The 25,481-nt window shown below is 53.4% G+C and overlaps 7 protein-coding genes and 1 non-coding gene across 8 annotated transcripts; 3 read left to right on the top strand and 5 right to left on the bottom strand.

Moving 5' to 3' along the window:
• The first annotated feature begins 449 nt into the window (after positions 1-449).
• Positions 450-2,815, top strand: B0H65DRAFT_249825 (heterokaryon incompatibility protein-domain-containing protein). Its single transcript, XM_062822444.1, has 2 exons — positions 450-752; positions 809-2,815. The coding sequence occupies exon 2, from the start codon at positions 870-872 to the stop codon at positions 2,508-2,510; it is 1,641 nt and encodes a 546-aa protein (XP_062679055.1). The 5' UTR covers positions 450-752; positions 809-869; the 3' UTR covers positions 2,511-2,815.
• Positions 2,816-4,181: 1,366 nt separating this feature from the next.
• B0H65DRAFT_510316 (uncharacterized protein) lies at positions 4,182-5,726 on the bottom strand (the record flags this gene model as incomplete). Its single annotated transcript, XM_062828388.1, has 3 exons — positions 4,182-4,496; positions 4,565-4,977; positions 5,663-5,726. 3 exons carry the CDS (start codon positions 5,724-5,726, stop codon positions 4,182-4,184), a joined length of 792 nt encoding a protein of 263 aa, XP_062679054.1.
• Positions 5,727-6,309: 583 nt separating this feature from the next.
• B0H65DRAFT_471349 (uncharacterized protein) lies at positions 6,310-7,255 on the bottom strand. The gene is made up of 2 exons (XM_062827090.1): positions 7,068-7,255; positions 6,310-7,009 (listed from the first exon to the last, which is right to left on the bottom strand). The coding sequence occupies exon 2, from the start codon at positions 6,804-6,806 to the stop codon at positions 6,408-6,410; it is 399 nt and encodes a 132-aa protein (XP_062679053.1). The 5' UTR covers positions 6,807-7,009; positions 7,068-7,255; the 3' UTR covers positions 6,310-6,407.
• On the bottom strand, positions 6,324-6,394 carry B0H65DRAFT_t343. Its single transcript has one exon. It is a non-coding gene; the product is annotated as a tRNA-Phe (tRNA).
• An 8,172-nt stretch (positions 7,256-15,427) lies between the features above and the next one.
• B0H65DRAFT_249744 (uncharacterized protein) lies at positions 15,428-16,722 on the top strand. Its single transcript, XM_062822443.1, has 2 exons — positions 15,428-15,914; positions 15,998-16,722. The coding sequence occupies exons 1-2, from the start codon at positions 15,550-15,552 to the stop codon at positions 16,680-16,682; spliced, it is 1,050 nt and encodes a 349-aa protein (XP_062679052.1). The 5' UTR covers positions 15,428-15,549; the 3' UTR covers positions 16,683-16,722.
• Positions 16,723-16,761: 39 nt separating this feature from the next.
• B0H65DRAFT_430916 (uncharacterized protein) lies at positions 16,762-20,275 on the bottom strand (the record flags this gene model as incomplete). Its single annotated transcript, XM_062824913.1, has 5 exons — positions 16,762-17,243; positions 17,328-19,274; positions 19,342-19,603; positions 19,663-20,170; positions 20,232-20,275. 5 exons carry the CDS (start codon positions 20,273-20,275, stop codon positions 16,762-16,764), a joined length of 3,243 nt encoding a protein of 1,080 aa, XP_062679051.1.
• A 1,137-nt stretch (positions 20,276-21,412) lies between these two features.
• On the bottom strand, positions 21,413-22,474 carry B0H65DRAFT_249666 (ras family-domain-containing protein). The gene is made up of 3 exons (XM_062822442.1): positions 22,304-22,474; positions 22,172-22,235; positions 21,413-22,111 (listed from the first exon to the last, which is right to left on the bottom strand). The coding sequence occupies exons 1-3, from the start codon at positions 22,376-22,378 to the stop codon at positions 21,540-21,542; spliced, it is 711 nt and encodes a 236-aa protein (XP_062679050.1). The 5' UTR covers positions 22,379-22,474; the 3' UTR covers positions 21,413-21,539.
• A 338-nt stretch (positions 22,475-22,812) lies between these two features.
• Positions 22,813-25,324, top strand: B0H65DRAFT_471327 (KRI1-like family C-terminal-domain-containing protein). Its single transcript, XM_062827089.1, has one exon. It carries the CDS (start codon positions 22,946-22,948, stop codon positions 25,142-25,144), a length of 2,199 nt encoding a protein of 732 aa, XP_062679049.1. The 5' UTR covers positions 22,813-22,945; the 3' UTR covers positions 25,145-25,324.
• Positions 25,325-25,481: the final 157 nt, after the last annotated feature.

Below are 25,481 nucleotides of genomic sequence, written 5' to 3'. Positions count from 1 at the left end.
AACTGGTTTGGGCCAGATGTCAGGGGCTTGGCAAACCTGCAAATGTCGCTCCTACTGGCAATAATAAACGCCGCCGCCCCACCAGTATCCAATATATCAAGGCTATATAACGAACCAATCAGTAATAGTATTCTGACCGAGTTGTGACGAACCGTTACAAGCACAGGAGTATATCGCTGGGAATAAGAACAACGGTAGTAGTAGCCGAAAGGTACTGATCGATTGTAGAAGCTGTTGCTTGCTAACGAACCAGAATAACGAAGGCCGGGAAGCGGCCTTCTTATATACTGGTCTTCAAACCTGTCCCGTAGTCCCGTATTCTCGGGACTGCGGGACCCTGGGTTCGGGGCGCCAAGGAGGTGCCAATGTGACACAAAAGGCTGATGATTACTTATGGAGTCAGCGAGAAGCACGTCGCAGCTGAGCCTGATCACAGCCGCGGGCGTCATAGAATCTCTACTTGAACATACGCCAACATTGAACTGCCAGGCTCGGCATCACCACAGCTTCATCTACCCCTCACTGTCATACAAATTGGCCATTTATTATTTTTGATTCCAACAGTGACCAAATCGGTTACAGTACCGGCCATGACATCTCGTTCCTCTTCCAGATCGCCCGTCTCAGGCTATCTTGTCCAAGAACAACATAGCGAGACAACTGGGAAAAGCACCGACGATCTTTGTGAACGATGCAGGGGGATTGACTTTTACAGTCTCTTTGACAGCACTTCGCTGAAGGCACGAACATGGGTAAGACTAAGTACTCGCGCCAAACACTGTGGCCTGATAGATCTCGGTGTTCTCAGAGAAGACGCGACATGTATACTTTGCCGTTTCTTCTACTCCGCACGTTGGCCCCAAGCACCTATGACTCCCTCCGTCGACCACTACCATCTGCGGCTGTTCACAACGATTGACGTTTCGAAATCATCGTTTCCAAAGTCAAGCATTTCTGGAGCGACCGTCTGCAGCGTTGTCCCAGGGAAGCTATCAGAATACACCCACAAGACTTTGGATGACGGTCACGAGGCTTACTATGCCTGCGAGCCCACACTCAGGGCAAACGGGTACTTTGTTCCTGACAAATCGGCACCGACAACACCAGACGACAGCTACAGAGGCCCTTTCTTCCTAACTAAAGGGCGGCGCGTTCTCCCCAGGTATATCAACTTCGAGTTGATACAGGGCTGGCTCCAGCAATGTGATCATGATCATATCGAGAGTCGGCCCAACCGCAACACAACCCATTCTGCTCCGCTACGGTGTATCGACTGCTTTAGTCGTGAAGTCGTTAGGCTGTCGCCTGGGGCCGATTACGTGGCCCCCAGCTACGTCTGGGGTGGTATCTCGACGGCTGGCATGTTGAAAAGGGAGCAGGGCACGGGGAGGCTTTTCGTACCAGAGGATGTTCCTCAAGTCATCGGGGACAGCATCGTCGTGGTAAAGAGTATCGGAAAGCGTTATCTTTGGGTTGATCAATGCTGTATCGACCAAAATGACAACGCGGACAAGATGGCCCAGATTCAGAATATGGATAACATATACCAGGGTGCCTACCTGACCATAGTGGCAGCCGCTGGTAAAGACTCCACCTATGGACTTCCCGGAGTCAGCTGGAGGCCAAGAAGGGAGCAGCTTTATGTCAATATCGGCTCTTTTGCCCTGGTCGGATCCCTCCCTACCGCCCATGAAGTAATCCGAAACTCGATCTGGGCCACGCGGGGATGGACATATCAGGAGACTGTCTTATCCCGTCGACTTCTGATTTTCACCAACTACCAAGCACACCTCGTGTGTCCAGCACAGATATGGTGCGAAGATAAAGCTCTTTCCAGAGGATCTACCGGGGTTATTTCTCATGAACCTGTACCGGTGCTGTCTCAAATATTCGAAACCAAAAGGTATCGAAGGGGGGCCACTGACCTCCGCGATGCGTTCCGTCATTTCGAACAATTTTCAACGAGAGATCTAACATACGAAGGGGACGCTCTTGACGCCATCAGAGGCCTATTGTCACGATGCCCCTTCTATACGTACTATGGAGTGTTGCTGCAAAGGTACGAGTCACCGGAAGACACTTCACAATCCAGACACAGAACAACATTACCAGTGGAATTCTTTCAGTCTCTTTGGTTCTTCTTTGAACCTTCAGAGGGCAGTTTTGAGGTACGACGACGACCAGGGTTTCCCAGTTGGTCGTGGCTCGGTTGGAAAGCCCAGAAGGGGGTCGACTATTCCAAGATCAATCCAAGTCTGAGGAATGAAGAGGATTCCGAATACAGACTTGAGCGCAAGGCAATCTTTTGGGCCGAGGAGCATAACGGTGCTCACGTACAGCTGGTGGATCTCTTGCTGTCACCAACCCCTTCGGCATCCTCATCTGATAGCACAAGAATTATCCCAGAGTTGTCGATGTATCTCTGGTGGAGAATATGGTGCTCCAACTTCAGTTTCAGGACAACCACGAGAAGTGGCCCGATTATCCTGATGAAGGGTATCTCGAGGTAAATTTCGAAAAAGATGGCGTGAGGGGCTGGGTAGATTTCGTTCACAGGCCTCGGACGCGGGATGACCCCGTATATCAGAGGCTGGTAACAGAGACTTGGGATTGTCTGCTCCTTTGCTGCACATTCTTCGACATGCAATTCCTGATACTAGAGTGGTCGGATACCACGGCATACAGAGTTGGAACGCTGAATCTCTTCGCTTCTTCTGACCAGTACCAGGCTTTGTTGGAACGGGTTCCGCACTCTATTCGGAAGATAAGACTGGGTTGACTTCGCCAACAAAAGAAGCTTCACACTATTTCTGGTATACAATTTCACTTAGTCCCCGGCCAGAGCCTGCATCACCATATGTGCCACTCTTAATGGTACGGCAAAGGCGACAAATCGAGTCCTTCAACCGTAAGCTTGAACGAGTCGTTCCTACGCCGCCACCTAGTTAGCTGTTGCACGCCCAGCAATGATAGAACAACACACCACTTGAAGCCAAGGAAAAGAAACATACCTCGAATAACTTCCCGCAGTATCCAAATCCAGCCGTCCACGGATACAATCCTCAAAGTCGACATCCGCCCAAATGATACCCTCATCATCCTCCCACTGCGGACCAGCAATCACGTCTCCAAACGGCGACACGATAGCCGAACCGCCGCAGGACACAAACTCATCCTCCGCCTTCGCACCGCAGGATCTATCAATGACAGGGGACTTGAAAGTCTTTCTACTGTCAAGCTTCGGCGCCTGAACCGGAGCCGGAGCGGCAGAAGACAAGGAAGTCTTGGCCGTGGTGGTGGAAACAGCCTCGTCATCGACTTCGGCTTCCGCCTCGGCTTCACCATCACCTTGGTCGTCGCAGCATGGCAGGACGATTTCGTTACCGTCCTCGTCAAAGACGGACCGCCTGCGAAGTTTCTTGGGACGGCCGTGACTGCCGCTGCGGGGAGATGGGAGGGCGATTTCGAAGCCTTCTTCTGTGACGAAGGAGCTGCGTCTGCAGCCGCTGGTGAATGGAGAGGGGTCGGCGACGGCGCTGGTGTCGGTTTCTTGTTGTTGCTGGGAGAGGGCGGGGCGACCGTTGACCTTGGCTTGTTGTTACTTTCCTCCATTGCGGACGCACATGTTGGAACTAACGACGAAGCAGCGGCCTTCGATGGCAACGGTCCTCATCAGGGGCAGAGAACACCCAAAACGCCCGACCCATCTTCTGCAGCCCAGAGTGGCCCAGTCCAGAAAACCATGGGTCATCCGCCGGCACCGCGAGGATAACCTGCATCGATGACAGGGCGAGGGACACGCTGGCAAACAGGAAAAGCAGAGGCACCGTCGCCCTCGCTACGAAGTCGCCAGTTGACCAGTGAGGAATCTCATAGAACCACATTGTGCTGGCTACTGTGTCGGAATGGAGTAGCTAGGCTCATCTTAATTCTTCTTGCTGTATAGTGCAATCTGAAGGCCTCTATTCGGTTACATGTAAAACTACCGTAAAAGTGTCTACTGGGGGACCGCCATAACGAAGGTACCCGAATATTTAGGGTGATCACTCAAAGCACCTGGCCAGGACAGTGACTTGGTTTATAAACGATGGAAGGCAAGAAGCGAAGTAGCCAAGGTGAAGATGACGGTCAATTGAATCCTATGCTATCTACCCTCTAATATATTACGGCCCTTCCGGGCCTTATCCTTTCCTCCTCTTCGGCTCACTGAATGAGGTACCTGGAGTGACCGCCTCCTGCCCGGCATTGCTCGACTGGCTGCCCCGCTCGTCAGGCAGAGAAGCGCAGCTGGCATCTAACTGCATCAAGTTCCCCAAATCCTGGGAAAGCCCGGTCGTCTCGGAAAGTGGTGGGACATCAAAGTCCAACTCCGACGGCAACTGATTGATGGCAGAACAGATGTTCTCGAAATGCTTGGGCATCCATATTTCGTAGACGTTCTTGGTGAATCGGTACGTAGTCCATTTGTCCTTTCCGTCAAGCGCGGTGAAGTCAAACTTATGGATCGGATGGCGGTAATGATATCTTTCCCAGCTATCATCGGGTAGTGGCCGTAGATCCGGACCGAGGTGTGGTCATGCGAGACGGAGAAGGCGAGGATCTTCCGGTTGACTTCATCCTCGCGCTTAACAGCACGGAAGAGCTCAACAGTAGCTCGTACCGCGAGGGTCATGCTGTGGGCGTTCTGCCGGTCTGCGATGTCGAGCGCGGCGGCGCCGCACTTCACCTCGCAGGTTAGGAACGGGAAGTACATGTAGTACGTAGCCATAAAGAGAGACTGATCCCCGGCGATGAAGTCGCCAATGAACGGCGACAACTTGGCGAGCTGGTCCTCAGTGAACGCACCTCGCCTGAACCCAACGGAGTAGTCAGGCTGTGGACGGGTGCTGGTGAGAGGGATCGAGTTGTTCCACCCTTCGTTGACGCTCTCGATGAGATGTTTGAGGTGGCTGGCACCATATGTGCAAAGGATCTCCGCTGGTGGAACAATTAACGGCGTAATATCCCGGATGACTCTTGTCTCGTTCCTATCTTCCACCTTCCGGCAGTTTGACGTATTTTACTACGAGTAAAGAATTCAACCAAAGATAAACCCGAGGGTTAGAGTTCCTGTCACAGTTCAATTTCAATATCTATTACCGAAAAAGCTCTGAGAACGCACGAGCCGATGCCTTAAGTAGAAGAGAAGACCTTCGAACCACTAAGAACGAAGGCACAGTTACCTCACCAGCCCTGTTCCAAGCCAACAATGACGGTTCACTGGTACACAAGCCTCTACCAAGCCATGATTTCGAAGATGACCTCGAGATTTACAACATCAATGTCGCTAAGGTGGACCCAGATGACTGGATCCAACGAATTACCGAGGCACAGGATAAAGTAGACGACGAGGAAGTACAAAAACACCTATCATCATCAATCGAACTACGGCTGTACAAAGGAAAGCTATGGGTACCTCTGTCGTTGTAGAAGGAATTGGTAAAGGATATTTACGAGTCTCCTGAAGAAGGAGGACACGCTGGTATTGCACGTACGATAGCTAGAGTGTAGGAAATATTCGGATTCGCTAAAATGAAAGACGTCGTTATAGAAGTCCTGTACGAATGCGAAATCTGTTACAAAACCAAGGCTAATCGTTACAAACTATATAGTCTATTCGAACCATTCTCAGTATCAGAAGGACTATGGCAATCAATTACCATGGACTTCATCACAAAGTTACCCATATTTCGAGACCCAGCCATTGGCATTGAATACGATAGTATTATGGTGGTTGTCGACAAATTTACAAAGTTCGCTTACTTCCTACCGTTCAGAGAAAATACTAACGTAGAACAATTAAGACACATTTTCATACAATTCATCACATCCAACCACAGCTGGCCAAAGGAATTCGTAGCCGACAAAAATAAGCTCTTCTCATTACAATATTAGTAAACATTCATAAATAAACTTAATATAAAGCATAAAATATCTACCGCGTACCACGCTAAAACAGATGGGCAAACGGAACGCATAAATCAGGTTTTGGAAGCATACCTACGGGCATATATCAACTACGAGCAGGACAACTGGGCCGAGTTGCTCTCTACCGCTCAAATGTCATACAACAGCTCCAAGACCGAGACGATAAAGGTAATACCCTTCTTTGCTAATTACGGCTACGAGATGAGCTCTCGCAGGGGATGGGACTCAGAGGCAATCGTTCCGCGTGCCCATGTTAGGGCCGAGCGATTCACTGAGATGCATCAAACACTGAAGGATGAATTGACCTTTGTCCGAGAAAGGATGAAACAATATTATGACCGCACTAGAGTCGCGTATCATCGATGCAGGAGTTGAACCCGCTCCTCAAGGGCTTTACCCTCGCGCGCGGCCGTTGCGCCTATCGAATCCCAATCTCAAAGTCAGACCTCACCAACGGAACCATCATCCACTGCCAGGGGTGCGGCCACTGCATTCGCATTAGCAGCAGTAAGTTCCTCCACCTGAGTCTGGAGAGCCCTAACAGCCGTGACCACGCCCGCCACCTCTTGACGTATGTTTGCATCGACTCGATCGAGATGGGCGTCAAGGTTGTCGAGGCGTTCGGTAAGCACGGTGCGGAAAACCTCCACAGCAGCAATCAACTCGTTGAGGGCAGGAGCAGCGGCGGCCTCGGGGACAGGAACGTCGTCGGCGGCCACCTCGGCAGGATCCTCGATCTCAGCGTCCAACGGGGGCAAGGGGTCTGCGAGGGTTAGGCGGGCAAGGTCGGGGGGAGCGCGCCAGCCCTCGTCAACGAGCTTGCCAACCAACCACCGCATAATAGCGCGCGGGGTAGGGTTGTCGTTCAAGTCGGCGTGGTCGATGTGGTAGGTGCTGTACGCGGTCCACAACTCGTCGGCCGCAGTAGCGAGTGTGGCTTGGCGGGTAGCGACCACAGCAGTGTTAACGCCATCGACATTAGCCAGCTCCCAATTGGCGAAGCTCACCTAGAGCTCAGCTCCAAGGGGGCAGGCGCATGCCGCTGGGAGAACGAGAAGAGTTAGGGCAAGACGAGCAAACGAAAATAAGGGAATACTTACAACTCATCGTCGTCGGGCTCGATGCCAGCGACCCGGCAACGGGCGTGGATGACACGCTCCTAGGGGGTAAGGGCAGCCATGGGGGACAAGAAACCACAGGGACGCAGGGCGAAAGCTTCTCGGCGGCGACGAAAAGAGGAAGAGAAGAGGAGGAGGAAGAGGGGGGAAGGGAAGGGTTCTTATACCTGCAACCAAAAGAGGGGATTACGCAACCGTTATCGACCCGTTCAGAACGGTCTCGAACGAGCAAACAAGGCGCAGCGGTGCCAAAACACGGGACGACAAGCACCTCAAAGGCCGCCTAACCACCACAGACCAATGACACCGCTAGAATAAGATAAAAGGACCCGATAAAACGACAGCAGGCCGATAAGGAGCAGCCGGCGCGGCACCACACCGGCAAAGATCAGACTAATACGCACAGCACCGATCCTACCTAGGGGCAATTAACCTCGTTCTTATCCCAGAGCTGAAGGAGGACCTGTCCAACTACGATCACTGAGACCACGCCACGGGCTTCCACCTTGAGTACTAGGGCCTGAGCCGCCGGGCGAAGCGGCCGGGCAAGGTCCGGAGGGCTACGGGCCACGGGGCGGAACACGGAGGGCAGCCGGCACGGGCGAACGATGGACGGAACCCGGAGGGAGAACAACCATAGAAGAGGAGGCCACGGCCAAGGAGGTTTCTAACCCTAATTACTCCAGCGTTGCCGAAGGCGGACTCTGTACTTCTTCCTAATTATCGATTGCTTACCCTTAGAAGCTTAGAGGATGCCTCGATAAGGTTCCGCTTTGTGACTTCTAGTAATGGGTTCCGGTCTTCGATCGACTGGCTGCCCCTGTGGACGAGGGGATGGCAAAGACACTTGCGAAGCTGTATGAGGATATTGCTCAACGAGCCGCGGTCTTGTGATTTCAGCTTTCCGTTGATGGCCACCATTGGTGGATTTGGGCGGGTGAGTTCCATATTTTGGCATTTGGTAAAGCGCCTTGGATAATACCTCTACTCTTATATCCAGAGCTTCACTCATACCCGTCTGGACCGCCGTCTGCGCCGCCGGCGGCCACCAGGTATATGCCGTTCCGGAGCCCGCGAGCCAGCCTCTACCTCCACACAACGGTCACAGTAATTCTAAACCCGCAGAATCAACTATTCCTCGAACCGATAATCAAAAAGCTCTCTAGAACTATATCAAACTATTCCTCGCCTTCACCACCGAGATTTCAGAGGTGGGCTACATCAAGGAGTCCCTTTCCCTCCTACGGCTGCGCGAGATTCCACCCTAAACCGCCTGGTAAAGATTTTAGAGCCAAGCCCAGGGACCTGAACCATCTAACTGTCATTGGGATCTAACCAATAAGCAAAATGCTCTCTAGAGCAGTATGCTAGAACGAACAACGAACAACAATCCAAAGTCAGAACGATCCCAGCCAGACACTAGAACGATCCTGAGCTAGAATCATCCAAGAAACTAGAACAATCCTATACTAGAACGATCCTAGGGTAGAAGAATTCTAAGCGAGAGCGATCCTAACCCAGAACGATCCTAAACTAGAACAATCCTGAGCCTGTTCCTCGCACAACAATCAAAGTCCTATCTTAGTGCTTGCATACGCTTCGTGACATTTTCCATTGATTGTGCTTTGACCAGGGACCTTGCGAGGACGGAGCTACCTGCCAATGGGTCGGAGCTCCTCTATCTTAATATTAGCCTTTTCAAATCTTCGTCTTCATTCTTCAGCGGCAGGGGCGTAAAGTTGTGGAACTCGTTGCCCTATTCCAGGTTATCACAACCAAGTTCAAAGCCGCAGGTAGAATTCTGAGTTGAAAATGCTGGAATGGAGTGACAACCATTCACAAAACTGTGCGCTTCTTCTCATCAGCCAGCATAGTTGATCCAGAAAGAGGACTATAATTTCATCGCTCATATAAGCCGAATTACTAGTGTGAAGGAAAGTCTTGAGTACCTTCAACACCTAGTTAGTAGTATAAAGACATAGGTTAAGTCGCGATTCCCTGCACCCAAACCAAGACCATATAGCTGTGACGAAGCTACTGCAAGTGTGTTGGCTCACCCAAGCACCACCAAGGAAGAGACTACTTATCCGATCGAGGAGAATCGAGGCCTCTACTATTGTACCAAGCTTGGCCATGACTGGGCAGTCACGAGTTAATCCCGTGGCATCTGGACCGCACAGGAACCCGTAAAAGGAGAGTCAAGGGATGGAATAGTCTTGCTTCTTCGCAATGGAATACATCATCTTGACAACAGTAGAAGGTGTTACGAAAAAACGAACACACGGGCCAATCACACTGACGAGACACAACAGGCAGGGCAGTGTAACGTCAAACCAACAGGACTGCAGGGGAAGCAGGCTCACGCTGACAAAGACAGGCTCACGTGCCAAGCAGCAGTGAGCCCAGCAAAACACCAGTGAGCCATGGTGAGCCAGGACTGCGAGATCACAAAACAGCATCGTCAGGATTAGTATAAAGGGACGGCTGGAGAACTCAGATTATCAGATAGTTCGATAGTAGTCAACAGATCATTATCACTGAGACTAGTATAACGCTACCATACTTATTGTGAACCTTTTGGCTTCACCGAACGTCTTCTGATAGTATCAACGTTCAGCTATCCCACTTAGGCAGACCAGACTGCCGTTCGTCACAGAAGGTTACCAGAATTTACAAAATTCCTATAAATTTGCCTATCCTCCCAGACCCTTCTGGTGGCACGCTAGAAAAATGAAATAGAGAGAAAGGAATTGAGAAAGACATGGAATACATTATATGTCTTGCGAGAAGCCAATAAACCAAACCAGTCCCGATACGCTGCCGATGGATATCATCCGTCCCTGGAGGTCACAACTAAACGGTCGATAATTCGGTGGCAGCCAGAGTACGTTCTGGCCGTTGCAAGTAATCCAAGACCCATCCTGTCCCAAGCCATAGCCATGGCTCTCTGGATTATCTAGTACAACTTGGCTTTCGGTAGTTTCTGTAACTATTTTAATACGTCCAACGTTGTTATGTAGGTAGCGATTAGTATCGTCAAACGATATATGAACAATCGCAGTACTAGTATTAATCGTTTGGAGGCAGCTCCCCGACGCCGGATCCCAGATCTTGATCGTCTCGTCCCACGAACCGGACGCAAGCCGCTGGCCATCAGGCGAGAATGCCACTGAGTAAACGCGGTCGCTATGGCCTTCTAGGGTCTGGAGGCAGCTCCCCGACGCCGGATCCCAGATCTTGATCGTCTCGTCCCACGAACCGGACGCAAGCCGCTGGCCATCAGGCGAGAATGCCACTGAGTAAACGTAGTGGCTATGGCCTTCTAGGGTCTGGAGGCAGCTCCCCGACGCCGGATCCCAGATCTTGATCGTTTGGTCCCACAAACCGGACGCAAGCCGCTGGCCATCAGGCGAGAATGCCACTGAGTCAACGGGGCCGCTATGGCCTTCTAGGGTCTGGAGGCAGCTCCCCGACGCCAGATCCCAGATCTTGATCGTCTCGTCCCACGAACCGGACGCAAGCCGCTGGCTATCAGGCGAGAATGCCACTGAGCCAACGTAGTAGCTATGGCCTTCTAGGGTCTGGAGGCAGCTCCCCGACGCCGGATCCCAGATCTTGATCGTGTTGTCCTCCGAACCGGACGCAAGCCGCTGGCCATCAGGCGAGAATGCCACTGAACGAACGGAGTCGATATGGCCTTCTAGGGTCTGAAGGCAGTTCCCCGACACCGGATCCCAGATATTGATCGTTTCATCCCTCGAACCGGACGCAAGCCGCTGGCCATCAGGCGAGAATGCCACTGTCTCAACCCAATGGCTATGGCCTTCTAGGGTTTGGAGGCAGCTCCCTGACACCGGATCCCAGATCTTAATCGTCTTATCCGACGAACAGGATGCAAGCCGCTGGCCATCAGGCGAGAATGCCACTGAGTAAACGCGGTCGCTATGGCCTTTTAGGGTCTGGAGGCAGCTCTCCGACGCCGGATCCCAGATCTTAATCGTCTTATCCGACGAACAGGATGCAAGCCGCTGGCCATCAGGCGAGAATGCCACTGAGTCAACGGGGCCGCTATGGCCTTCTAGGGTCTGGAGGCAGCTCCCCGACGCCGGATCCCAGATCTTGATCGTGTTGTCCTCCGAACCGGACGCAAGCCGCTGGCCATCAGGCGAGAATGCCACTGAGCCAACGTAGTAGCTATGGCCTTCTAGGGTCTGGAGGCAGCTCCCCGACGCCGGATCCCAGATCTTGATCGTCTCGTCCCACGAACCGGACGCAAGCCGCTGGCCATCAGGCGAGAATGCCACTGAGGCAACCCAATAGCTATGGCCTTCTAGGGTCTGGAGGCAGCTCCCCGACACCGGATCCCAGATCTTGATCATGTGGTCCCCCGAACTGGACGCAAGCCGCTGGCCATCAGGCGAGAATGCCACTGAGTCAACGTGGTGGCTATGGCCTTCTAGGGTCTGGAGGCAGCTCCCCGACGCCGAATCCCAGATCTTAATCGTGTTGTCCGCCGAACCGGACGCAAGCCGCTGGCTATCAGGCGAGAATGCCACTGAGGCAACGGGGCCGCTATGGCCTTCTAGGGTCTGGAGGCATGCATTCCAATCTGATTCTACAGCCGGCTTAGTTTGAATCCAGTCAGGTTCTTCTGTGCTGAAATTCCTCTTTATCAAGCTACCGCTTGGAGCAAATACAAGCGCTGATATGTATACTTGAAGGGGAGCTTGCTCTATTATTGACTTATAAGATAGAGCAAACCGGTAAGCATCCCAAACAAGCTTTGATAACTGCGATTGATCGTTACCTCCCTATATCTCTAATTAGACCAAGTTCCTAGTGCGGAGTTGGACTTGTACTTACTAGCAGGCCCTCGAGCTTTCTAATAGCAACAACGCCCGCAGGCATAGCTTGGAGTAGACTTAGAGCTTCGAGCCAGTAAAGGTACTTCGTCTTGAGGAATGTATAGACAACCCCGTTGTCCTGTAAAAGATCATTCCGGTTTGTGTTCGTACTGGAAACCGAGTTACACAAGTGATCAACCCAGTAGACGCACGAGTACCGCACCGTCGCTAGCGGGTCCGGATCCGGTACTTGGACCTTGTCAGTTGGAAATCCCGGTGCCCTTAAGCTGTATATGTCGCGTCGCAGTGTTGTAGATATGGCATCAAGTGACCTTGAGAAGATGGTATAGTTCACATCTTCTTTTCCAGAAGGAAATATCCACTTGAACGCCTCCTGAGAAGCTTGGTTGCCAGCTTTATCAGAGGCATTGCCAAGTAAAAAGTCCTTAGCTGATTGATGGACAAAATAGATGGTCCGTTCTCGTATTGTTAGAAATGAACCACAAAGCCCTATAGTTGTTTCTAATGACTCGGAAGCGTCGTAAGTGTTATTAAGCTCGTCGGCGAGAGTAGTTAGTTCTTCAAGGCTGATTGGCCGGCGAACAATTGTAACAATAGCAAGAAGGTGCCTGCAAAGATCGGATTCATCGAACTGGCTCATATCCTCTCTCATCCGCGCATATAGAGCATCCAGCCCAGATGGAAACATGCGTAGCTTTTTTAGGGTAAACCCTTTCTGGACCTTTTCAAGCGCTTGATAGACCAACGCCACCCAAAGGAAGGTATCTTGCGCGTTAGAGCACAGGTAGTCCTGAACGGTCTTTTTCGTAATTGGGTCGTACTTCTTCAGCTCTTCTAGGTAATCCACCTTCTTCAGAATAAACGCATTGACAGCCGCTGCGACGGATTCCGCATTTAGCTCCAGGGAGACCTTCACTTTATCTGCGGCTTTCTCCAACCGTTCCTCAATTTGCGGCCAATTACGGCTTGAGACGATCCACTTGACTCGAGATCCAGATGATGATTGCTGAGCAATGAAGTCGAGAAGTTGCGGCAGGTCTGTTGCAACGCACTCGTCAAGCGCGTCAATGACTAGGTAGGTCGTTCGGAGGCTTGAGTCTTGTAAAATATTGGTGAAAATATTCGATAGGGCGACCCATGTATTTGCATCTTTGAAGAGATTCTCGCCTGCACGGTCATACTCCTTCCGCACGTGTGAGAGGACAGATGGCTGCTGGTCGATAAGTAGGTAGATTAGGCCGCGCAATACGGCGGTTGCATTGTTGATACGAGAGTCGGTAGCTTGGCAGAAGAAGTAGGCCACATTGCAGTGGCGCGCGTTGGCAGTATTGCCTTGATCCAGCTCATTGATGATGCCGCACAGCAACATAGTCTTCCCTTTGCCGGGGTCGCCCTTGATCCAGAGCAGTCGGTGCTGTGGGTCGTCACGCCATTTTTGAAAGTCAGCGTTATCGAGGACCCAACGATACGAGTCTTGCAAAAGGCCGCCTTTAGTCTGTTCGATGCGGGTTTTATCGTGGCGAGGATCGGTAAGGCGTACGTGCTTTAGACATTGCTGGTCCTTCTCTGACATTGCATAGCTAACGAGCTGCTTAACATCAGACGCCAGTTGGTGATTGTTGTATGTTTGGGCGTCGTTTTGGAAGCAGTTCTCGGCCTCTCGGATAGCCCCCAAATTAGCTTTCCAGTCATCAAGCGTGATCATATCCCGCAGAAAGACTAAGCCGCGGTTGCGATAATAAGCACAAACACTCTTAATCTGGTAAGAGAGGAGCGCTTTGTAGAGGCCAACAATTTGGATCTTCAATTCGCCTCTCATTCCATCGAGTTCGCTGATGTTGTTGGTGGGATCTTTGAGAAGGCTATTCGACAAATTCCAATACCAGTTCATTCTGTTAACAACGTAGTCGATCCCTTTGCGGTTGGCTTCGGTCGCTTTTATAGGATTGATGAATATCTGCAGAAGTTAGCATGTGAAGTACCACGCTCCAAGTAGACATACCTCTAAAGCGATACAAATGCCGGTCCAAGCGAGCGCAGCTTGGGGCACGGCCTGGATTGCCGCACTTATAGTGTTCTTTGCAGATAGAACGACATCTACAGCCACGCCAAGGCTCTCTTTCACCTTGACCTCCCTCTCAGTCTTGGCTAGGCCAGCATTGATAAGCTGGGTCATTTGACAGCGCCTGTCCAAGGTGTTTTGGGCGATGGTGTTCGGCTGGGACTCGGGCACCGTTGAGCCGGGGCCATCCTGTAGCTGTCGGGACAGTATCTTCTCATATGCGTCCACTAATTTGACCTCTTCTTGTTTAAGCTCATTATAGGCACGATCCCAGAGCTGTACGGGTAAGCTGGTAGTAGTGTCATCTGCGCTAGCGGACGTCTCTGTGTTGGTAGGATTGGTAGCCGGAGCGGCTGGGGGTCGTGGGGTGGACGTCTCTATGTCGACGGAACCAGTAGCTGGAGCGGCTGAGAACCGTGAGGCGGACGTCTCTACGTCGGTGGAACTGGTAGCTGGAGCAGCTGAGGGTCGTGGGGTGGACGTAGAGGGAGTAGCGGGGATGTGCTGTGTAGACGTCGGCAACTCGAGCAGAGGTTCAGGGCGAGACTGCTCTTGGTCCTTAGAACCTTCTCTACTCTCCGTATTTCTGTCTCGCTTGAAATGCGTCGGGATCCACGAGCGGAATCGTCGACGCATCGTAGCTTTGAGGAAGAAACGTCTTGACTGTGGTGAGGATGCTATGGTTGATGATTAATGAATCGAATTTATGAAAGCGCCGGGAATTCCTCTCTCCTGCCATCTAGGACAAAACAAGGAAAAGAAACTAGAACACTGTGTTTTCTCGAGGGTATGAGGGAGCATAGGGCTCTGCGTTGTCACCTTGTTAGGCGCGAGATGGCTGGCGGCTTTCTCCCAATTACACGCCAATTGCCTGGGTTGGGCGAGGGTCGTGGCTTTCCGTCACGGGGTCTACAGGGTTGGCAATAGTGTACCAAGCAGCGAGCGTGGCGCGGGTAGGGCTGTAAATCCAAATGGAACCTGCAAATTGCAGTAGAGCCTAGGCTGCCAGTTGCTGTCAACAACCAAGGCGTTGTGATAACCAGTGTCCTTGAGCGGACAATGCATTGATGCCTTACTTTTCATTTCCTTTGGGACCTGTAGGCGTAAGACATAAAGCAGCTGTTCATACTGCCAAAGAAATGCTTTCGTTGAACTCCACAATTCAGCTACTGGAAGAGGAGCTTGTACGGCCGCGACTGAGAATTGTGCTAGTATACCTATACCGCGGATATTGCATTTTGACAAACGTTAACGGGGCTAGCCGCAGTGTCAGGACGGCCAACTTGTCTCGTAATCGGCCCAATTATATTCATCTTTTTAGCGCCGGCTCCCCACTCACTGTCTTGCCTCCGTCCGAACGATTATGGATATGGGAGGTGGTTGTTCAGTTTTTTGACCCTACCACGTGATTAAAAGACCCGGTTCATATCCTTCCAACTCCCATATATAAGCTGCCCCTCACTGGCTTATCTATGGGAGAGCGGACGGGATCCCGAGTTTTCCAGTGGGTATGGTCGTATGTGTTTTTTCCTAGTCGATGAATAGTTTATTAAGGCTGCTGCCTACCTCTAGACTAGGTATATGGTCGCTGCTCAGGAGTCCGACCCAACCTGAAAACCTTATGAACTATTCATACACCCACGCACCTAACAAGACAATCGAACAAGACAATCGAACAAGACACTCGAACAATACACCGCTACAGCGGGCTTCTTTAAGAGTATGTTCTTATTCATGTATAGTACAGTTACCAAACAAACGTTGTCTACCTACCTCTATGTACTTGATCTGTACTGCAGTAAAGACAACGACGACCACGACGACAACAAGGACAACAAGCAAACCGCCTGACCCAGTTATGTCCCATCTACCATATCCACGCACAACCAACCTCGTTGATATGTACAGCAACTTCCCTTCTCTGCGTTGTCTTTTTGTCTCTCTCCCATAACTGACCAGTTACCCTCCTCCGTGTCTCGTAATAGCAATGTAGTTGAACGTCATGTAAGGACGTTTTTTTGGTTTGGTGTTCACTTCAACCAACTCACGCACCCCCTTCATTCGAGTCTTCGACGCAAAAGACCAAGACCAATGACAACAACAACTACAACGCAGCGGAGATCATACCAACAACAAAAGCAACGCAAGAAAAAAGCCAGCCAGCAAGACAAGACACAACACATAAAACGTACAACAGCTGCTTGTCCCTTGAGCTTCTTTTTGATGATTCATTTTACTTTTTTCCTTTCATTTTCTGCCGCTGAATTTCAGGCTTCTCTCTCTCGTCCCCTGTCTTTTCCTTTCCAGCTTCAAGTTTACTCTTTCAAGAGCCAGCCATGTTTTGAAAGCTTACTTCCACTCACTGTTTCCTTCCAGTCCTTGCCCTCCACAACGCCCTCCTCCTCTCCTCACTCGGTTTGCCTCTTCGCTTTCTTTTTCTTTCTCTCTTCCTGGGTCTTTAGCTGTCACTTTGCTCTCCCTCTAAAATCTCCCCTTCTTCAAGGTCGTTATCGCCGTTCCCATCTGTGCTTTCACCCCTCGCCGCCGTGCCTGCCATCAGTGGGTTTGCTGTTCCGGCTGCGGTTCCGGCTGCGGCTGTTATGGCGCCAGGTATCACTTGCGCCCCAGTCCCACCGGCCAGATCCACAGCTGCAAACCCCCCGATCTTAAGCCTCGGCCTCCGTCCCAGCCCCTGACCTCCCTGACCTCCCTGTCCCTCTTTCTCTTTCTCTGACGGACCAGTAGACTTCTAATCATCATACCTCGCCGCCTCTCTTTCCGCCTCCAGCCTCCTCATTCTCTCCTCCTCATCCTCCATCGAGATGGCGACCACTTCTCCTCTTCCCCTGGCCGTCCTACCGCTGCCACTTTCCTTTCTTCTGCTCTTCGACTCCCGCTCTTCGTCCTTGTCGCCGCCGCCGCCTCGACTTTCCCGACTCCGCTTGCTACCCGCCAGACTAAAGCTCGACGCAAGACTAGCCATCCGTCTCGTCTCCTTGAGCAAACGCTCGCGATCGCGGGCGGCGCGCTCGGCGGCGTGCGGGTCTAGAGAGCCGTTGGCTGCTGGTCCAGGACCGGCACCGGCAGCGTTGTTGGAAGAAGCAAGCGAGGAGCGCCGATCGGGGTGGACTCCGCTGGCATCTGCAGCAGCAGCAGCAGTGCCGTCGGCGTCGTGGTTGTTGGAAGAAGAAGACTTCTTAGACGAGCGATGTCTATCAGAGCGGTCCCTATCTCTCTCCCTATCCCTGTCGCGATCACGGTCACGCTCATCTCTGTGACTGCGGTCCCTATCTCTTTCACGGTCTCCTCGATCACCGCGGTCACGATCGCGGCGGCTACTGCTACCGTGGCCGCCGCCTTCCTTACGGTCTTTGCGGTCGGAACGGTCCCGGTCGCGGTCTCGGTCCCTGTCGCCGCGATCCCGCTCGCGATCGTCGCGGTGGCTGCGACCGCCGCTGTCTCTGATGTCCCGGTCGGAACGGTCGCGGTCGCGGCGGCTGCTGCTGTGGCCTTCCTTGCGATCCTTGCGGTCGGAACGGGACTCGCGCTCTCTGTCACGCTCCTTATCGCGGTCGGATCGGTCGCGGCGTTTCTCCGAATCACGCTCCTTACGGCTGCTGCGGTGGGACCGACGGGATGCTTCTTCGCCGGCAGCGCCGGGGGCGGGAGGGGATGCGGACCGGGAACGTTCCTGGTTGCCGCCTTCTTCGTCGGCTACGGTGGCGGAGGTGTGCTTCCTCCTGTGTCTTCTGCTGCTGCTGGAGTGGCCGTGTTGTTGGTCATCGCCATCGTTGTTGGTTCCTTCGGCGCCATTAGCGGCGTCAGCGCCACCGGGACTAGCGGAGCGCTGACGTCTTTCTCTGCGTCGGTCACGGTGTTCCTTGCGCTCATCGGCACCGGGGGAGTATGACCTCTCACGGCGATCTCTGCGCTCACGCTCTCTGTCCCTATCTGAGCGCTCACGGTGATAGTAGTCCCTGTCCCTGTCATCTCTTCCGCCGTGGTAATCATCATCCCTATCCCGGGACCTAGACCGGCCTCGGTCGGCGGTCGCGGAGGGGCTAGCAAACCGGGATCCATGATGGGACGAACCAGGGCCGCCGTGGCCAAAGGAGTTGGGCGTTTGCGGCTTGTTCTTATTATCTACCCAGCCTCTAGCTTGGAGATGTTTGATACTGGTGTTGGGAAGTCCTCTCAGCATGGCCTTGGGGCCCTTGGGCGCATTGGCGGGCACATCCGGGTTAACCGGCGGGGGTTGGGGAGGTCCAAGGGGCATCATGCCACCCATGGGTCCGTAACCATCACCTCCCATACCCATGCCAAATCCTCCAGGGCCGTTCCAGCCGTTGTTGAAGCCCATGTTTCCGCCGAAGCCGCCAGGTCCCATAAAGCCGGGGCCGTCGCCGGGGTACATGCCTTCAGGGCCACCGTTCATGTAGCCATTGTGGGCGTAGCCTTCATCACCTTCCGCGCCGGCATCGGGGTTTGTGGCATCACCGTTGGGTGCAGTGGTAGCGTTGTCGGCATCACCATCACTCTCAGCAGTAGCAGGAGGCTTCGCTTCACCGTCAGCTCCTTGAGCATCTTGTTCAGCAGCATCGCCATCTTCGGTCTCCTTCTTTCCAGTGTCTTCGCGCAACGAGCGGCCGAACTCGTCCACGTTCGGGTCAGCACTTGCAGCACCCTCGGCTTTGTTCTCGTTGTTGCCATCTTGAGAAGCACCACTGACGCTGCCGCCAGGGAAACCACCGTTGTGCATGGAGCCACTCATGCCTGCCCCGTACTGTTGGTTCGGGTAGTTCTGGTCTCCTCCGTAGTTGCCGCCCATGCCCATCGGACCGTTCATGCCGCCCATGTTGCCGTAGCCGTTGTTGTAGCCGCCACGACCGCCATAGCCGCCGCCGTAACCTCCCCGGCCACGTCCTCTACCGCCACGGAATCCGTATCCACCCCGGCGATAGTCATTGAACTGGCCGTTGCCATAATTACCTTGATTGAAGTTGCCTTGCGGGAAGGAGCCAGAGTTAAACGAGCCATAATCACCATTGCCCATGCCAGAAGCATTTGGATGATTGAAATTATCTTGGCCGACATTCCATGATGACTGCTGCCCGTTCCAGTTATTATTCGATTCATTGCCGCCTGCGCCGCTAAATCCTCCCATTCCCATGTTCATGCCGTTCATGCCCATGCCAGAAAAACCCCCGTTCATGTACATTTGCTGCATCGCGCTCATCGGATCCATGTTCATGCCGGGCATACCTGTGTCGCGGGTGGTTAGTTATCTGGTTGATTTGGAAGAAAGGAACACATATCGAGGCGAACTAACCCATCATTGGAAAGCCATTTTGCATGGCCATCATCATTTGCATCTGGTCGAAGCCACCGGCAAAGTTCATCGGGAAGCGGTTCATCCCGAATCCAAATCCTCCAGCGGGCTTGAGCTGTGCGTCGTCGCCCTCGGCGTTTTCTTCATTCTCTTTGCCGTCTTTTGTCTCTTCAGGGTTTTCGGTCGCGTCACCCTCCCCCTCGGCGGGCGCTCCGTCGGCTGTTGTTTCTTCGGCGGCAGTCTCGGCGGGGTTTTCGGTGGCCTGTCATCTAGTCAGTTACCCGTGGTCATGGCCAGCAGTATCTGACCGATTTCGCTTACATCTTGGTCGGCTTCCTGGTCCGCCGAGTCAGCACCCTCTACCTTGGGAGCATCTTCTCCCTCTTGGCCCTCGGCTCCTGCATGTTCTTCTCCAGCACCTTGCTCATCAGCCGCCGGCGCAGGCTCTTCTGGCTGCTGCTGGTGCTCTGGTGCTGGGGCCTGTTCCTCAGGCACCGAATCGCTGGGCAAAGGTAGCTGTGGTGCCGTGGTAGACACCGGTGTCGACTCAATGGGAGTGGGAGGGGCTGACTCCCTGGCGCGTGCGTCTTGTTGTTTCTTCAAATATGTCTTAAGGAAGACTCTAATGGTGGTCCGTAGAGACTTGTGAGGTTTGGCGTCTTCCGCCGAGAGCGGCGAGTGTTCGCATACGGGGCAAGAGGTAGGTAGTGTTGACCGGCAGTCTTCGCAAATGGTTTGTTCGCAGCAGGGCAGCCTGAAGGCATTCGCAGCCAATCTACTGCAGATGGCGCATTTCAGTTTCGCCGGGATGTCTTCTGGGCTCAGAGTTCTGTTGTAGTCGTCAGCATATCTGCCATCTGCCGGGAGATGGCGGGGTAGGAGAGACGAACCTAATGACCTCGGCGAGAGCCTCTTCTGAGATCGTGGCCGCCATTGCGATTTCCTGCGCTTCAACCTAGGCGCAACCGGCCTCCTAGAGGTAGAGGAGGTGTAGGAATGAAGAGTCCAAGGACATGGAGAGGCGCTCGTTGGCGTCCTGTCTTCCGAGGAAGGTATGAAATATCGCTGAGTGATGTAATCCGCGATCGCTATCGCATCAAATGCTGCTCGGTGGTATTGCTTGTTGCGAAAAAAGGCAAGCCGGAGCTCACGTTGTCGAAGCCCTAGCAGGCTTGATGATTGAAGAGGCGCAAATGTCTCTCAATAACGCGAGAGAGTGCGTTGTCGAGGTCGTTCTGCCCAAAAGGCGAATCCGTGAGGTGAGGAGAATCTTGCTGCTGCAAGTTGAAGTGGAAGTGACTCTGGTGGTGTCGCGTTTTCTCGGCGTTCAAACCGAATGGGGCGGGATGCGATTTTTTGGCGGGTCCCCGCGCACGTGCCTCCGCTGTCTAACACCCCACTAACCGCTTAGGCAGGTTTGAAAGGCGGGAAACCTTGGGCTGTTAAGGAAGGTACGGACCACTTGATACATACAGCAGAGTAGAATACATCGCAGCTGGCATTGAGCATGTAGCACGCAGTGGACAGCACAAGAGGATGTAGCAGTGGCCGAGGCTGTTAACCAAGAGAACAATCAGGTCGTTCACGAGATTAACCGAGTTGAATACTTGAGATATCAGACTGTAGCTTGTAGTGAAGCCATTCACATGCACGCAGTCCCCTTGTATTGACTATCATAGGTCTACTGACGAGTAGTCTTCACTTAACGGTGTTGATTGAGGTAGTCATACTCTTGTCATCACACAAGGTTCGACTTCATCTCTGGGCTCACAATATGACATGTCCATCAAGGCCTCCATCTCCCGTCTTCAAATCGTCATGTGGCATTCCAGAGTATGGAAGAATCAAGAAACAGTATCACACTTTGACCGACACGCAACGAACCGCTCCAAGGCAAGGATATATGACACAAACACCATTAACCTGTTACTGCTGGACCTGTAAATCGTGGTTTGATGATAAGAAATGGAAATTGGTAAATCAAAAAGAAAAACAAGTATACTCCGTATAAACCCGCCCAATGTGACCAGCCACTCCGTTAACCCGTCTGTAATGCAAAGCTCTCTCTGTTGTTCGTCAACCGGAAGATGGGCGCCCTCATACTCATCAGTGTCCCCTTCCACGGCCACTGTTGGTGGAATATCCGCATCGTCCGTCCAATATCTTCTCCATTCCCCCCTCCATCCATCCATCATCCCTTAGCAGGCGCAACCTTCCTTTGCGTTGGCATCCCGCGGCCCGTTAAGGTTGACCCTCTGCTCTTCTGTGCGGCTGACGCCGGCATGCGAGGCACCGGGCCCACGCGCGCTCTTCAACGACGTCTCGGGAATGGCGTTCGCAATGGCTGTGAAAACCTCGGTAACGTTGTGTCCGGTCTTGGCAGAAGTCTCGAAGAACAAGAGACCTTCCTCCTCGGCGTATGTCTTTGCCTCCTCGGTCGAGATCTTGCGAGCGTCGCCCGAATCCTCCGCAGTGTCGTCGCCGTCTCCGGAAACCTCGGCAGAGCCGGCCGAGTCGCTGGTCAGATCCAACTTGTTACCCACGAGCGCAATAACGATGCCGGGAGACGCTTGTCGCTGGAGCTCGGCGACCCAGTGCTTGGCCTTGATGAGCGAAGTAGGTTTTGTCAGGTCGTAGACAACAAGGGCGGCTTGGGCGTTGCGGTAGTACATGGGCGCCAGAGAGGCGAAGCGCTCCTGGCCTGCTGTATCCCAAATCTCAAACTTGATCGTCCTCGTAGGCAGGTTGCACTTCTGGGTTAGGAAGGCGGCTACAGATGAATGTTAGTTGGATTAGTCTGGGGCATGTCGCCATGGATTCAGAATCGTACCTCCTATCGTGGGCTCCTTGTTCTCTTGGAAGTCATTGTTGACGAATCGGAGGACAAGCGACGACTGTGAAACGACATGTTAGGCTTGTGTTTCTCGCTAAGACGGCTTTGGAGCAGCCGAAGAATGCGCACCTTTCCGACGGCAGCTTCACCCAGAAGCACCAACTTGACGCTGCTGCTCGGCTTGGGCGCGTTCGTATCGGCCATTGTCGTTGATCTGGGTGGATGGGTTGTGGAAACGGCGGGGCTTGCGGCAGCGAGGAACTACAGCAAGGAACAACAGAGCAGTGGTTGACCGGAGAGCGTTGGGCGAGTGCCTGTTGGAAGACAAAAGATGTTTGAAGATGGATCGTTGACGGGTTGGGAATCGGAGAGTGACGTGATAGGCAGACGACAGCAATGAAATGGATGGAGCTTGTTCCAGTCGGAAAGCCAGGATCCAGTTGGTGCAGCGAACAGTGTGCAAGTGTGCCACGACGAACGCCTCCAGGCATCGGGCCACGGGCAGGCGTCGCATTGTCCTCCATGTCCCTCGCTTGTGAGTGGACTCCAACTTCCCCTCCACGCCAAGGGTCATAGTCTCATAGGGTGGGTCGTGCGTTAGCTGGTGGCAGGCAAAACGGTCTCCAACCAGACATCAACTTCCAGAAGGGCCCCACTAAAAAGTTCACGAAATTTTGGGGGCGTCAAAGTCGAAAGTCTTCCGTCTTGTATGCGCCGGGATTGATTTTGCACCCTTTCGCCCTACCATCTTCAAATCCAGCCGACCTCAAGATGCCTCGCCCAAAGTCAAAAGCGGCGAAAGCCAGAATCACAGGCGCCAACATGGACCCCATTGTGCCTAGAAAGGGTCTATTCGACGACGATGCCTCCAGCGAAGACGAGCAGGACGGAGGTGCCACCCTCAGCAGCGCTGCTGCCGACCTGAAGATCAACGAGGAGTACGCCCGCCGTTTCGAGCACAACAAGAAGCGCGAGGAACTCCACCGTCTCGAGGAAAAGTTCAAGTCCAAGAAGGAGGGTGGTCTAGGCGAAGACGAGGACGACGAAGACTCTTCCGAGGACGAGACCGAGGACGATGAGGGCTTCCTTGTCACCGAGGACCTCGACGCCGAAATCAACGCCACCCTAGAAGCCATCAAGAAGAGGGATCCCCGCATCTACGACAAGGAGGCCGTCTTCTACACGCCAGTCGACGCCGAGGGCCAACCCGTCAAGGAGAAGAAGGAGAAGACCATGACCCTGCGCGACTACCATCGCGAGAGGTACATGGCCGGTGACATCGGTGCCGACGAAGATGACGCGCCCAAGCCCAAGACTTACGCCGAGGAACAAGCCAACCTAAAGCAGAACATTCTGTCCGAGATCAACGCCGCTGCCGGCGAAGACGAGGAGTGGAGCGACGACGACGCCTTCATCAAGCCCGTCAAGAAGGTCGAGGCGCCTACCGAGAACGGCGTTCACCCGTCGCGCGCCAAGGCGATCGATCTTAGCGAGCTCGACGTCAAGAACGCCGACAAGAACCCCGAAGACTTCCTTTCCAAGTTCATGCAGTCCAAGGCCTGGGCGCCCGCCGACGGCTCGCGCTGGGAGGCCTTCGAGTCCGACGAGGGCGAGGACAACTTCCCCGAGATGGCCGAGGAGTTCGAGCACGCCTACAACATGCGGTTCGAGGATCCCAACAAGAGCAACGAGCTGCTCAAGACGTACTCGCGTAACTTGGCCAACGCCAAGTCCGTCAGAAAGGAGGAGCTCACGGGCAGAAAGAAGCAGAGACAGCTCGAGAAGGAGCGCAAGGAGGCCGAGAAGAAGCAGCGCGAGGAGGAGCGCGCTCGCCTGCGTCGTCTCAAGATTGACGAGGCGGCCGAGAAACTCTCCAAGATCAGGAAGGCTGCCGGTCTCACCGGCAAGGAGCTGTCCGACGAGGAATGGATGAAGTTCCTCGAGGACGCCTGGGACAACGACCGGTGGGAGGAGGAGATGCGCAAGCAGTTTGGCGAGGAGTACTACGCCGAGGCGGACGACGACATGTCCGGCAGCGACGAGGAGGACGACGAGGACAACGAGGACGGCAAATCCAAGAAGAAGAAGAAGCTACCCAAGAAGCCCGAGTGGGACGACGACATCGACATCAAGGACATCATCCCCGACTTCGACGACGTGCCCGACGTTGTCCTTTCCGATCTGGACATCGCCAAGCCCGACGGCGAAGAAGCCGAAGCCGAAGCCGAAGACGACGACGCCGACCTCGGCTCCGACCTCTCCGCCGACGAAGACGAAAGCCGCCCCTCCAAGAAGCGCAAGACTACCGCCGACATCAAGAAGGAGAAGCAAGCCGCCAAGCAGGCAGCCAAGGCCGAGCTGGCCAAGCTAGAAGCTTTGGTCGACACCAAGATGGAACTCGACGCCCCCCGCGCGCTTTCCGCTCCCAAGGACAAGAAGTACAAGGAGAACTTGTTCCCGTTCCGCTACCGCGAGACGTCGCCCGTGTCCTTCGGCATGACGGCGCGCGATATCTTGTTGGCGCCCTCGGACGCGGCGCTCAACGAGTTTGCCGGCCTCAAGAAGCTGGCCACCTTCCGCGACGCCGAGAAGAAGCGCAAGGAGCGCAAGAAGCTCGGCAAGAAGGCCCGCCTCAGGCAGTGGCGTCGCGACACGTTTGGCAGGGAGTACGAAGCTACGGGCCCGACGTTTGGGTTTGACGCGCTGGACGAGGATGGTACGCCCCTTGGCAATAAGAATGAGGGCAGTGGTGCGAATGCTGGCGCGGTTAAGCTTAAGAAGAGGGGTGAGAAGAAGGATGAGAAGAAGAAGAGTAGTGGTGAGAAGAAGGACGAAAAGAAGGAGAAGAAGGAGGGAGAGAAGAAGGAGACTGCTACCAGCGAAGGGGCGGATAATATCATCGAGGGAGAGAGGAAAAAGAAGAGGAAGAGGAGCAAGAACAAGAAGGACGGCGAGAAGATTGAGGCCTAGAGTGCTTCACTGGCAGTAAGTGGTGGTTGTGTTTGTTTGTTTGTTCAGGGTTTTGTTTTGTTTAGTCTATTCTAGGGCGTCTTTGCATCGTGGTGTTATGGAGAATTATACAAAGTTAGACTTTTGCTATATATCAATGCTCGATGCTTCTTCTCATAACTCTGCACTTCATCTTCGGCTCTCAGGTTAGACATTGTCTCGCTCAGAAGCTGTTTTTCTCATTCTGATCCGAATTTTTTTTTTCTCATCTAACCTCGCGATGTTTGGCCTGAGATCCATTACAGCAACACCCCAACTTCCTCTGCCCATCTAAAGCAGCTATTCTAGTCTCCAAACC

Source organism: Neurospora tetraspora (genome assembly GCF_033439725.1).
Source record: "Neurospora tetraspora strain CBS 560.94 chromosome Unknown B0H65scaffold_6, whole genome shotgun sequence".
In the NCBI taxonomy this organism is placed as follows: domain Eukaryota; kingdom Fungi; phylum Ascomycota; class Sordariomycetes; order Sordariales; family Sordariaceae; genus Neurospora; species Neurospora tetraspora.
This window is presented reverse-complemented; position numbering and strand designations above follow the sequence as displayed.